This window comes from Neofelis nebulosa, chromosome 2, assembly GCF_028018385.1.
Source record: "Neofelis nebulosa isolate mNeoNeb1 chromosome 2, mNeoNeb1.pri, whole genome shotgun sequence".
NCBI classification, from domain to species: domain Eukaryota; kingdom Metazoa; phylum Chordata; class Mammalia; order Carnivora; family Felidae; genus Neofelis; species Neofelis nebulosa.
The window spans coordinates 172,022,896-172,037,103 of record NC_080783.1 but is presented as its reverse complement, the minus strand read 5'-3'; the positions used below and the strand labels follow the sequence as shown (position 1 = coordinate 172,037,103).

General features: G+C 42.3%; 1 protein-coding gene across 10 annotated transcripts in view; it reads left to right on the top strand.

The window, feature by feature from the left end:
* The window catches only part of NFIA (nuclear factor I A), a 576,975-nt gene that overhangs the window by 496,677 nt on the left and 66,090 nt on the right, over positions 1–14,208 (top strand). For 7 of the 10 annotated variants that reach the window (XM_058717200.1, XM_058717201.1, XM_058717199.1 and 4 more), the window contains exon 8: positions 132–185. The exons of the other annotated variants lie outside the window; for them this stretch is intronic. In XM_058717200.1, the coding sequence (XP_058573183.1) occupies positions 132–185 (54 nt within the window). The remainder of the gene's footprint in view (positions 1–131; positions 186–14,208) is intronic. 10 annotated transcript variants of the gene reach the window in all.

The following is a 14,208-nucleotide window of genomic DNA, read 5'->3' as shown; positions in this document are numbered from 1 at the left end:
CAGAGTGGACCTCCCTAGCCTTCAGAACAATGAGCTTTGATCTTATATTCATAGCGTGAACAGTGTTTATGAGGAAAAGAGACACCTAGTTTAAGAATTATGAAATACCAAAGATTCTTTGTTTTCACCAGAATTCAAGATGGTTCCCAGTATCCTCGGTTCTCCTTTCTGGAAAATCTACTCAGGTACCCATTCTTATTGCACCCTGCCCCCCCCCCCTTAGTGGTCTGGTAAAGGGAATTGGAATAACGTAGATGAAACTCTTCAGTGGTGTTGTTGTGGCAAGAATCTGAGTGGAGATGGGCTAACACGAGACATTTGGGGGCTAAGATATTTTTTAGGGTTGGCATTGAGCGTCTAGCTGTCTGAGAAATATTTGCTGCAGGTGCCATATTGTCCTTTATTCTTCTCTGAACCAGTTGGAAAGCTAATGCTTGGAATGAGATCGCAGGATTAAAAGTTGATATTTTAGGAAGATGAGGCCAAACTGAAAGAGAGAGTCTGACCGAACGAGCCAGCGTGGAATAAATGTGACGTGTAGATAAAGGAGACTTCAACCTCACATGTTCCTTTTATTGTAAAGAGTTGCCATAACCCAAATCAGTAAATCATTATAGAGAATCCAGACAGACAGTAGAACTTCAAAGGGCCTGGAAGAAGAGAAAGGGTCCTAGAGCACAGGGATGGGGGAAGGGGGTGGGGTTGTTTACTGCACCCTTGCTCAGAATCACGTGGTGTATTCACCTCTGGGTAGGACTCAGATTGCAAGGATTCTGCTGCCTTCTTTAAAACTTTCTTAAAATACCTTGACTAGACAAACCCCAGTTCATAAACAATAACTGTATGACATATCTCAGTGCTCAGGCCAGAGGTGATATTTTAACAGAGCAACAGCAAAGCAAGGTCACCGTGCTTAAAAAACAGTGGCCCTATTTTTGACTACAGATATAAGCCACATTTGGAAATTTGGTGGCCAGTTGTTACCAAGGAAACCTCTCTTTGAAAGTTCAAAACAAGTGCAGAAAAATAGGGCCTTGAGGGAGGCAGCATTGTATAGTGGGTAAGCATAAAGGCGTGGGGGTCAAACGGACCAGCGTCTGAATCCTGTCTCCGCCACTTTTACCAACCGTGTCAACCTGGTACAGTGCTTTACTTCTCTGAGTCATAGGTTCCTCCTCTATAAATTGGAGATCGGGGGCGCCTGGGTGGCGCAGTCGGTTAAGCGTCCGACTTCAGCCAGGTCACGATCTCGCGGTCCGTGAGTTCGAGCCCCGCGTCAGGCTCTGGGCTGATGGCTCGGAGCCTGGAGCCTGTTTCCGATTCTGTGTCTCCCTCTCTCTCTGCCCCTCCCCCGTTCATGCTCTGTCTCTCTCTGTCCCAAAAATAAATAAAAAACGTTGAAAAAAAAAAAAAAAAAAAAAAAAAAAAAAAAAATTGGAGATCGTAATCTCTGCCTCAAGAGAATCATGTTGTCTCGGGAGCAAATGAAATCATGTGTTTGCAGTTGTTTGCCCAGTACCTGGAAATAGAGCGTGTACTCAAGTCATACAAACAGTTCAATCACCCATTTTCACCCAGGCTTTGAAAATTTTCATGTCGTCCCTCTTGCTTTCACCTATCAACATTTTGCCCATCCCAAGACCGGTGCAAGTACAATTTTTACATGAAAACCCTTAGCTCCACACAGGCTGCCATCCCCCCCCACGCTCTGTGAAGTCCCATAGCCTTTCATGTCTACAGATTTCCTCCACTGGTGCCTTGCTTTGTTATTAATGTACGTGCCTTGTCGTTCTCGTAGAATGAAACCTTTGAAAGGGAGGATCTGTAACTTACACTTTTTATTACCTTTATTGTGTCTCATGCAATGGATATTATGCTCAAATACTGGTTGAGTAAATAAAAAGTATCAGATTGCACATAAATGTACACAAAAGACATCATCCCCTCCCCCACACTGACAAGATCCCAGTGCTTCACAAGAACTAAGGGTGATAAATGGCTAATGGTTTATGCAGGGCTTCTTTATAAGGAATGTCCATGGGGGCACCTGGGTGGCTCCGTCGGTTAAGCATCCGACTTCATCTCAGGTCATGATCTCGAGGTTTGTAAGTTCGAGCCCCGCGTCAGGCTCTGTGCTAACAGCTCAGAGCCTGGAGCCTGCTTCAGATTCTGTGTCTCCCCATCTCTCAGTCCCTCCCCTGCTCATGCTCTGTGTCTCTCTATCAATAATAAATAAATGTTTAAAAAAATTAAAAATATGTATATGAGGAATGTCCACGATGGGGAAGAAAACCTTTATAAGATTATATGCGTAAAACTTTGACATGGAAACTATGGTTTTTCGTATTTTATGCTAGTCTAATCACTTCCCTATGTACATCATGAAGGTAGAAATATGTGTGTGTGTGTTTGTTTTTTTAAACAAATCCCCTCTTTAATATTGGCTTTCTTTGTGGCTTTGATAAATCATTTAACCTTGTGGTCTCAGTTTGGCCATCTGTATCATGGGGAGAATACTTGGCCACCTATGTAGTTAAAATTAGGTAAAGGGGTTAAAGCATTTTGGAATATCCTGGGGAGTGGAGAAGACATTAAGTTTCCATAAAAGCATCTACATGTCATTGTATATTATTACAATTATTGTGTATTTTAAGCTGAATGATTGGGCTTTCAAAAACTTTCTTTTGCCAGCACTCAAAATTTCAGCCATAACAAAGTATTTAATCACGACAGTTTGATTTATGATAATCGAAAAAAAAAACTTTGCTTTTTAAACAAGTCTTCCCTTTGCTTTTTAAACAGTTGTAAACTTGTCCTTTAAATTTGGAGCAGTAATATTTTAGAGTTCCTTGAAAGTTTGTCTTTAGGTGTCTGCCTAAAATCTTTGCTATTTTCAAAAACAAGCTAATGAACAATACTTAATTTAAGTATTTCATTTAACTGAATGCTTTACACTAAGTAAAACAGCTCTGTGCTCTAGGGAGTTTAGAAATGGGGAGGGGCAGGCACTGTCCACATCTCAAGGCAGAGGTTGAAAGTAATTAGCGAGTAAGCACTTACGGAGCTTCCCCTAGAACCACAGACTTTCAGAAGAGTGCCCTGGAAATCTGGTCTAATTCATTTCCTGTATCAGCTAAGAATGCGTTTGACTGCAAGTAACAGAAAATCTCACCAAACAGGTCATATTTTTTCTCATATAAAAACAAGTATGTGACTCAGGACCGTTCGAGTCCAAGGATTGAGATTTCTTCTTTTAGCCTTGCTGTAGTCAGTTGTGTCCATCCTCATGCTGTGACCTCATGGTCACAATGTGGCCACTGCACTCCTGCTTTACACTAGCATTCTAAGCAGAAAGAAAAGCCAGCTCATTCTGCTACCTTTTGTAGAATGTTAGGCTGCATGGCCAGAACTATGTATTCCACAAGATCACCTCTAGCTGCAAGGGAGGCTGGGAATATATATATATATATATATATATATATATATATATATATATATATATTTCTGCTGCAAGGGAGGCTGGGAAATATATATATATATATATATATATATATATTTCTTTTTTTTTTTAAGCTGAACATGTTGCCACTCTGTATAAAAGGGGGCTTTATAAGTAGCTAAGTAGCTGAGAACTCTGCTGGTTAGCACTTAGTAACTGTTCCACATTACTCTTGCAGATGACAGAGATCTCAGCCAAGAATAGAAATCAAGTCTCCAACTCAGTGCCTTTACCACTGTATCTGTAGGTGCTACCTTTTTCTACCCACTGGGAGAAATAAACTGCATTTATTTAAACAATTAATTTGTTTTCACATTTTTTATTAGTAAGACATAACATAGCCATTTAGATCTTTTGATAAGCATGACATAACTCATGTTATCACACTGAGTTTTTTAATAACAGCCATACACATATCATGTGACCTTTTTTTATTAGCCCACAAATCCTTGCTACTGGTAATGTAGGATTTCTGTTAGATGCAAATCACTTCAAAAAACAATTTTTGAGGTCAGTGTGACTTTTTTTGTGTTGCTTTAACAGTAACAAGCAACTTTATTAGATTTTTTTTTTTTTTTTTTTTTTTTTTTGCCAAGCATACATTTACTGTTTAAAAAAAAAAGGAGTGGTCAAGTTGAAGAAGTTCAAAATCTAGAGACCATATCTGATTTCATTAGAGGTGTCTTAGGGTATCTCAACTTGAGCACTTGAGGTAAGCTGAGTCACTCAGGCATACCTCTTCAGCTCATGCCTGAAGATGTGCTAATTCCTATGAAAACGTGAGGACTGCACGAAATCCTCTTCAACTGTGCCATCTTGCAGCATAGCCGCAAAAGAGATACTTCAGACATTGTCCTCATCTGGAGAAACATTTACAAGTAGCCCTCTCAAGCGTCTGGCCCTGTTTCACTCCACCGTATTCCCTGACTAGCTCTACAGTGTGACTTTTTCAGTATTAAAATCGACTTGCAGACTCCCATTACTGTCTGGGGACCCATTAATTTTTTTCCACAAATATTTATCAAGCACTTAACAGTGTGTACAAGGGGCTCTACCAGTTGCTGAATAGAGTGAACACGAGCAGCTTGGACTCTGGCTGGAGAGTGCTGACCTCTCGGTGGATGACGGGACAAGAAAGCTAGCAGTTGTATTACTGTGACAAGGGAAGCACAGGTGTTGTCGGGGACAAGGGCATCCTGACAGAGACCTCTGTGGCATTTGGCACTGCGAGAGTCCAAACAGGCATAAGACTTAGCCCCCGTTCTCCAGCAGGGTACCTTCTAATTGCAAACACACCAAACAAAGCAACAGCAAACAAGTCATGCTTTTATACAACTAAGTACTGAGGAATTAAAGACATACACGATGTGAGCATGAGACTAAACTGCCCACTTCTTTAGGAGTCAAAAAACATATACAATGAAGGCAGTTTAGAAGTAAAATTGTCCTGGGGTGCCTGAGTGTCTCAGTTGGTTAAATGCCTGACTTCGGCTCAGATCATGACCTCACGGTTTGTGGGTTCGAGCCCCACATCGGGCTCTCTGCTGTCGGCACAGAGCCTCTTGGTATCCTCTGTCCCCTTCTCCCTCTGCTTCTCCCCTACTTGTGCACTCTCTTGCTCTCTCTCTCCCTCTCAAAATAACATTTAAAAAACTGCCCTAGTACCGAAAATATACATAAGATGTGCTAAAACAATAGCCATATAAACCAAAGATTTATCGTGTGGCTTTCAAAGAGTCATGCCAGTTTAGGTTTGGAGAGGTAGGCAGAAGCATATATGCTCTATAAACCTCTCTAAGTCCATGATCCTCATGATTCAAGCAGGGATCCTGCTCTCAGTGATGAAATATCTGAGGGTCTGCAGTTAACAATATCTCCCAGTGTGGCCAAGAAAAACATACTGCAGAGAATTATGAGAATTCAGATCACCTTCCAGGAAGCTGAGGTCACCAGGAAAGGTTGGAGGAGTGTAGATCCATAGACAATAATAGAGGAGGAAGGAAGGAGAGGTAAAATATGAAGGCAACACTTATCACTAGATGGCAGGGCCCATTAGAGCAGGAACTATGGCTTTATTCTTCCTATCTGTGTCCCTCAGCCTCGTGCCTGGCGTAAGGAAGACACTCAACAAATATTTGTTGAATAAATGAGTGATTGCATGGATTTGATTGAAGGCACACAGAAAGTTTAGGAATAACAGGGAGTCCTTTCCATCCCCCATGTGTAATAATAATAGAATATTCAAGAGCATGTATTTGGTAGCATTTAGGGAGATGCATTGCGTAGTGAATAAATGCTCAATATATATTTGCTTTGTCTTCATGCAGAGCTTCTACTTGATGAGCATTAAGAGGAATACTGAGCTCAAAATGATTATCTGCTGTAAGGTTACAGTTTCTCTTTGTTCAAGTAAAGGACCCACAAGAAGACATACCCCCTTTATCACCACCATAACTGTGGGACCTATCGCTTGGCATAGCCCCCTCCCCACCCACCCCCCCCCCACCCTGCCGCCCAGTACCTAAGTGGTCTGCAAACTTCTTTGCCTCTTAGGAAAGCTTTTAACTTAGTTGTAGAACGGTGCTCCTTTCAAAGGAGCTGAATCTAATTTGCCTCTCCTGGTTTAGTGCAATTGAATCATCTCAGGGAAACGAGAAGCAATTAAGTACCTGTTGCTAACAAGGTGCTGAAATAATCTGCCAACAGATGCAAGGTGTTTGTTTATTAGTGGAGTATGCCATTTGAGAAGACATTACATTGTCACTGTACAATAGGAATTGCCAGAATTGATTTTCCAATGGAGGCATCATGGACCTAAGAACACTACCTCTGAAGTGCACTGAAAGACAAGTAAGAGGGCTTGTGAACACTGGTCAAGGTTAAGCTCAAGTGCTGGTGTCCAGCCCAGTGAGAAACACTGCCAGTGGAATTTGAAGGATCTGGAAGGTAAGGGGGAAAAGCAGCTTTTTAGCGAAGGCCCTTTAAGTCCCAGTTCAGGAAATTATTAAATTCATTAGCCAGATACTTACAACCAGCTATGACTGCCCAGCCGAAGGAAAAAACAGTGCCAGCAAATGTTTTAAAACTACAACTAAACAAAAGTCAGGAAGCGTGTAATTAAAACTGTACCTTTATTGTATTGTAAAGAGTTTCACTATGACATGGAAAATATTTAAAGGAGAAGGCTGTTTAGCTAATTTGTCTGCAAGTGAACTGCTTAGTGGAAAACTATCCTAAATTAACTGTAAGGCCACCCACCGAGCGAACCTCATAAAAGGCCATGGCTGCTCAGCTTGGTTCTGTGTCGCCATTCAATAATTACTAGATAAATGCATAACTAAAAGCTCTATTACACTAATAATTTGTACCGAGATAGATGTGTGGGACACCCTGCTGGGTTAATTTGTCATCCCGGCAGCAAACTTCTAAAGAGAGCTCTTCTGTAGGGGAATCCTGCTAATATGTGGTCCCAAGGAGGACAGGTTACAGGAGAAAGACCAGTTGACTCCTTAATCTCTTAAAGAGGCAAAAGGCCCCCAGGTGGAGTGCCAGAGAGAAAAGTAGGGTGATTAACCACGTGGACCTAGATTTAAACTCATCGTGAAGCTGCCCTCCCTTGGGATTGTTTGCCCCTTTCTCTCCACCTGTCTCCATCGCTCTCTCCGTCTCTCCCTCCCTCTCTACCTCTCCCCACCTGCACCCCCACCATAGACCCACATGTGCACACGTGGTAAAGGCAGTGGTTCTGAGCAAGGTTGCTTTGAAATCCTCTCATTGATAAGACTTCCTGGTATCGCTTGAACTATAAATCACGTAATCTGCTGAATCCCTATCAGTTCTTTCTTCTTGGTGTAGCTTAATGTAATGTTGATTCCATGTTTTGGACTCCTTTATTTTCCTTCTTTTCGGAGTAGAGTAACAAAGTCAACATTGGACTCGTATCTCCTCTTTATGTGGAATGTTTTCTTCTGTCACACACACACCCACGCACACACGCACACAATTGCTGTTTTAAATATGAAGCTCACATTGAAGCTTCCGTGCACGGTTTTCAACCTCCCCTATTGACAGAACCATAAATCATGTTAAAGTTAAGTGAATTACTGTAGCATGGAACTGTGGCTTTAACAATGTTTATGTAGTATCAGCTTATCATCCATGTAGGCAAAGGGGGGTGAGCACTGATATTTGAAATGGGAATGTACGGCCCTATTAATGTGGTTGCAGTATTACAGAGATCACCTATTTCATGCTGCACCCTTTGTAGTGTTGAAATTAGTGTACTTAATCATGCGTATAGAATGGTTTTTAAAATGTATATTTCCACAGTAAATTTACATTTGACATGTGCCATTTCTTCATATTAAATGGCGGTTGCCTTCCCTCCCCCCCCCCCCATCAAACGCTTCCTTTTTCTTATGTGCAAAACACCCGTGAGCAACATCAGAGTTGCCAGGTTGCAATACAATAATAAGGGACCCGAGAACAAACACTGCTGAAAGGAAATAAACCGGTTGACCTCCAAAAAATAATTCAAATGGGAGCAGTGGAGTGCAGTGAAAAGTGCATGGGCCGTAGAGTCAGCCAGAATAGAATTCGGATCCTGGCTGGCCACTTGGGATCTGCGTGTGCTTGAACTAGTCACCTGTCTTCTGCCTGCCTTTTGTTTTCCCACCCGTACAGAACTTTAAAGCATGAGGAGGAGGAGGAGGAGGAGGAGGAGGAGGAGGAGGAGGAGGAGGAGGAGGAGGAGGAGGAAGTGAAATGACATATGGAAAGTGCTGGGTACTGTCACAAGGATGTCACGAAATGTTCACCACCTCTGGGATGTCTTTTATCCCCACTTTGAATGTGGTTCTCTTGAGAGGGTCCTTACTTCCTTCATTCTCCACTCCTCCTCCCCAGTTGTCTTCTACCTGCTCTCATGGATCCTCCCCGGGAGGAGCCTCATGTGCCCAGACCAGGAGATGTGGTCCCAGGGAAGTGCACCAGCCTGGTTACCCCGTCACACTGGGAGAATAGGGGAATCTCCCCAGTGGGGCAATAAATAGCTCCCTCCCGGGATGGGTAGCCCTTCAGCCATGGTAGAGACTTCACTTTGGCATGTCTTCATTCAGGCGTGGCTCTTGCTAAAGTTAAGCACCGTTTTTGTTCGCAAGAGTCTGTTGTTGATAGGAATCAACTCAGCATATAATTATTGAGCACTTCCCATCCACCAAGCAGTGTGCTAGGCCCTGATGAGCAAACCAGACAAGTCCTGTGCCTGCAGTCTAATAAAACAGACAGATATGAAACAGATTACTGTTAGTGTGATGAGATTAATGAGAGGGGAATTCAAGAAAGCGATAATATAGCACAGGTATGTGAAGTATTTGTGGGGGTCCCTTCTATTGGCATGCAATATGAATTTAGAAAACCTTGGCATCCCTGAGGGATATCTCCAGATCTTCCCAAATCCAAGTTCCTGAACACCATGAAAAGTTGCAGAATTACTGCATACCCTGTAATGAATGGCTTTGAAGATATGTTAATATAGACTCTTTCATGTGAAATATTCTTGTCAGTGAGAGAAACTTCCTTAACCATCCAACTTCCTTAACCATCCCTCTACTGCTCTGAAAGAAAATCACAGACTGGTGGTGCCTGTAACCAAAAAGTCTAGGGGTTTTTGGCTTCAGGTAGAGCTGGATCCAGAAGCTCAGGTGATACCTTCAGAAATCTGTATGTTGTTCTCTCCCCTCAGCTCTGCTGTCTTCTGTGTGAACTTCATTCTTAGGCTGAATCTCTTCGGACTGTGGCATTAATGATGTGAGCAGCTCCAGGCTTAATTCTCACCAATTTAACAATCCCAAGGGAAAGAGAACAGCCTTTTCACAATAGATCTAGGAAAGGTTCTACTCCTGGATGCTTATGGCTCTGATTGTCCCGGTTTGGGTCATTCGCTTGGGTCACTTTTGGAACAATCCTTATGTTTAAAAGATAAAGGAGTTTCTTATTGGCGTAGCCTGAGTTGCACGCTTACCTGTGGAGCCAGGGGGTAAGGTTAAGGCCACTCTAAATACATAGACTGAGGCTGAGGGAAGGATAGGTATCCCCTTCCCCCAAATAAAAACCATAAGAGCTCTGTTTCCAGACTTTCTCACCAGCCAAAGTGACTTACTCCTGCAGTTAGGACTTTCAGAGCGCAGGTAAGGTCAGGTCCTAGAAAGTGACTATTAGCCCATGCCATGAAACTCCGGGTCCATGAAAACAGTTCAACTCTTGATTCCCAGTTATCTCATGTTGCCACATTGCATTGTATGATCCTGATTATTTCTCATGTATCCTAATTTATTCCAAAAAAAAAAAAAAACAATTCTAAGAAGAATGAATAACCCACAGTCTAATAAACTATCTAGCACAGAGCTGATTCTCAACACATACTTTTTTTTTTTTAATTTTTTTTTAACATTTATTTATTTTTGAGACAGAGGGAGCCAGAGAATGAACAGGGGAGGGGCAGAGAGAGAGGGAGACACAGAATCTGAAACAGGCTCCAGGCTCTGAGCTATCAGCACAGAGCCCGACGCGGGGCGTGAGATCATGACCTGAGCCGAAGTTGGATGCTTAACCAACCAAGCCACCCAGGCGCCCCTCAACACATACTTTTTAAGTGAGTGAGCCCCACTATGTACTAGAATTAATTCTAGTCTCAGATCTTTTCTTCTTGCTATTTTATCCAATTTATAGATAAAGAAAGGTGGGCTCAGAAATGTTCATTAATTTCCCCCAGATTAGGAAAGGGAGTGGTGATTTCAAGCCCAGGGTGGTTGAGCTGTAAAACCCACACATGCCATACAGTTTCCATCTTGCAGTAAAGGAAGCCAGGAGGCTGACAGAGAGCTGGTTGGTATCCAACCAGGGATCAAAACGTGAACCCCTGACTTCAGACACCGGACTGACCCTTCTCACACTTCCTCCCTGTGTGTGTGCAGTCTACCACAGTAGGAATAAACCCTTCAGTCCTCCGGGGTGTATTCAGGAAGATACTTGGCATTCAGGAGGACACTTTGAAAGTAACATATCTCTCAGAAATAGGGGCTTAAACTCCGATGTAAACCTGACAATTTGGTGAGGGAGATGCCGCAAATCAGCCCACGCTTTTGTGTTTATCATGGTTTTGTTGTTGTTTATTTGCTTGTTTTTTTGCCTTTTTCCCCCCCATGTCGGCAGACCACCCAGGCCCCATCCCTTGGTAATCCTCCAAGAGGCTGGAGCACCCCTGCAGATTTTACTTGGGAAATTCTCCTTTGCAGGACTGCAGTTTGTAATTCCAGTGCATGTCCAGCCAGTTGTTAGAGGACTCCCTGCCTATTTCCATTAACCTCTATGCTTGTCCATTCCGTGGGGTTGCTTTTTTCTCCAGTGTTTTGCCATGTTTCTTATTCCTCATCTTTCATTTTGTAGGATTGCTTACATGTTATGTAGAAGCTCACATTCCTGGGGCACCTGGGTGGCTCAGTCAGTTGAGCCTCCGACTTCGGCTCAGGTCATGATCTCTCAGTTCGTGAGTTCGAGCCCCACGTCAGGCTCTGTGCTGATGGCTCAGAGCCCGGAGCCTGCTTTGAATTCTGTGCCTCCCTCTTTCTCTGACCCTTCCCTGCTCATGCTCTGTCTTTCTCTGTCTCTCAAAGATGAATAAATGTTTAAAAAAAATTTTTTTTTTTAAAAGCTCACGTTCCCTTCATGGAATAGGATTCTTTTCAACTCTGCTCACTCAACAGTCCCTCTTCATATTTCCAGTAATCATCACTGTTGTGTGGTGTTTGAACGCATCTCACCTTAGCCATCATGGCAGCCCAGGCAAATAGTGCACAAATATCACGTGTTAGAGAGAAGGTGGTCAGGATCCAAAGGCTGGGGCGTTATCATACAGAGCTTGAACACACTCAGAGGTCTTAAAGCTCTAAATATTACAGCCTTCCCAAAGTCAGGGTGTCTTAGAGACTGAGTCCAGAAATACTCTATACCTTGATATCTCAGAAACATTTGAAAAATAATTTCTTTCAAAGGGCATGTGCTCCCTTGTTTCAGATGTTTTAGATTTCAGTGTTCTCACTAGGGACCAGTTGTATTCAGTATTTGTGTGTAATTCCAGAGACGATATTCCACTGGAATGTAAAGCTAGGTGAGCCTCAGCAATTGGGTTCAAACTCTTCATTTTGCAGAGGAGAGAACTGGAAGAGAAAGAAGTTGCCTATATTTATAAAAAAATTTTAATTTTAATGTTTATTTACTTTTGAGAGAGAGACAGAGAGAGAGAGAGAGAGAGAGACAGAGCATGAGCAGGGAAGGGGCAGAGAGAGGAGACACAGAATACAAAGCAGGCTCCAGACTCTGAGCTGTTAGCACAGAACCCGATGTGGGGCTTGAACCCTCAAACTGCGAGATCATGACCTAAGCTGACGTCAGATGCTTAACTGACTGAGCCACCCAAGCACCCAGAAGTTGCCTATATTCATAAGCCAAGTAGTGGCAGAAACAAAACTAAAAGTCCCTTAATCTAGTTAGAAAATTTTCAAAAAAAATAATAATAATAAAAAATTTTTCTTAAAAGTACTCTAGATCTTCTTTAAAAACTTTTTTTTTAGATTTAACATGTATTAGATCTCCAATAAACAATTCCCCAAAACCGACATGGTGGCCCTTTCAAGGGAATGGTAGACATTTCTATTGTATTCGGGTTTGGGAAGGCCAGGAGGAAGACATGGGTAGACTCTGGTTAGCTCTGAAGTGTGCTTGGATAGCAGGGGTCTACGTGGTAAAGGGGAGTTCAGTATGGACACTCACGGATTGTAGATGTAAATGAAAAATAGAGTCTAGAGGGAGATAGCCCCATAGTTGTAAGTTTCTAGGGTAAGTGTCGAAAGTTTGAGATCTAAGCAAAGGTACAGGTTCAAAGCATATTTGGTCAAAAAGAGTCTTCATAGGTCATTGTATCTATGGTATCTATGACCATTAGACCAAAGTTGTTGCTACTGTTGTTTTGTTCTGCATTTTGTCGTCTAGAGATTTCTTTTCAAGATGCTTATGTCATGTCCACCCTGATAGTACCTACTCTTTCATCAATATTTATGTATTTATTTGTCCAAGAGACAGGTAAACAGAAGGTACCTCTTATCCTTACTTTTCTTTCCCCCTTGTGTATTCTGTGATCCAAACAGGTCTTAGAAAATGGGAACAAATTTCAATTTATTCATCTCCCATCCTCATCTCCATCCCTATGATAGTATAACCAATAAAAGAAGCTATTGATTGATCACTTACCCACATGGTCAAGAACTACACCATGTGCCTTATATACTTTGTCTCATTTGATCCTAACAACAAATCTATGAGATATTATTAGCCCCATTATACAGATGACAATAATGAGTCATAGAGAAGCTCAGAAACTTAAGGCATAACTGGTTTAAGTGGAAGATCTAGAATTTGAATCTATACCTATCTGACTCTAAAGCCCATGGTCCTCATATTATACCTTTCCCTTTTTTTTTTTTACTCATATGTTTAACTTGAAATTATACACACACAGGTGTGGGAAACTAGCACTGACCAAAGCAGGTTAAATAATGGTGAAGAGAGATAGCAAAGAGCTACAGTGGGGGATGGGAGGAGTGGGTATAGGTGGTCAAAAGGTACAAGCTCCCAGCATAGAAAAGAAGAGTGGCGATGGGTAGTTAGTAGAAATACAGAAGACAAGCTGATTACTTTGAAAGCTTCCGAAAGGTGAGGCTTCAGCAGAAAGGCTGATCAGGACAAGAACAGGGTTTGATGGGGAAGAGATGAAAGTGATTGTCAGGTGCTCAACCCATGAGCAGAGCATGGCAAATGTTTGGAGAGTGAACAGGAATTATGTGGGTCTACACCAGGGGCCAGCAAACTGGGGCCCACAAGTTAAATCGAGTCTTCAGCCTGTTTTTGAAAATAAAAATGTAATTGGCACAGAGCCACACTCATCTGTTTATGTAATATCTGTGGCCACTTTGGAAGCATAGCTGCCGAATTGAGTAATTGCAACAGAGACCATGCAGCCTACGAGGCCTAACCCCTTCACTCTCTGGCCTTTACAAAAAACGTTTGCCCACCCCTGGCCGAGGTTATCAGCCAGGGCCTCAGAGCAAGAAGAGTCTTTAAGTAGGTAAAATTGATCTAAATAAAAATTTTAAAAGAACTTTGCCTGTTCCCCCCGCCCCCCTTTCTGCCTGCTTTTGCAGAAGACGTTAGAATTCGGTCTCCATCCTGAAGATCCCCTTAATTAAAATGGAACAGAATACACCAGTCATCTTAGAAATGTAGCATAGAATCAAGTTTACTCTGGTAGCAGCAATATAAAAATACTGGTGCTTTCCCCATCATCATGCAAGGTCATGTTTCTCTCATATGACACCCAGGTCTTTCACATGCATCTCGGCGATGTTAAAGGTATGTACTGTGTGTTTTGAAAACCTTGGCTTGCCTCAACTTAAAGGTTTATGATTTAGAAAAGGCTCCACCTCCTAATGGTTTAAAAACCATTGCTAATTCCCCTTTCCTTGCGTCTCCGTTAAAATAAATCCCATAACTCCAAACTCCTGGGCTTTCATAAGTGGCAGGTCTGATCATGCATGATTTATAAATTACAGCTATGGACCATTAAGATAGATTTCTCAGCTTTAGGGCAGGCTACA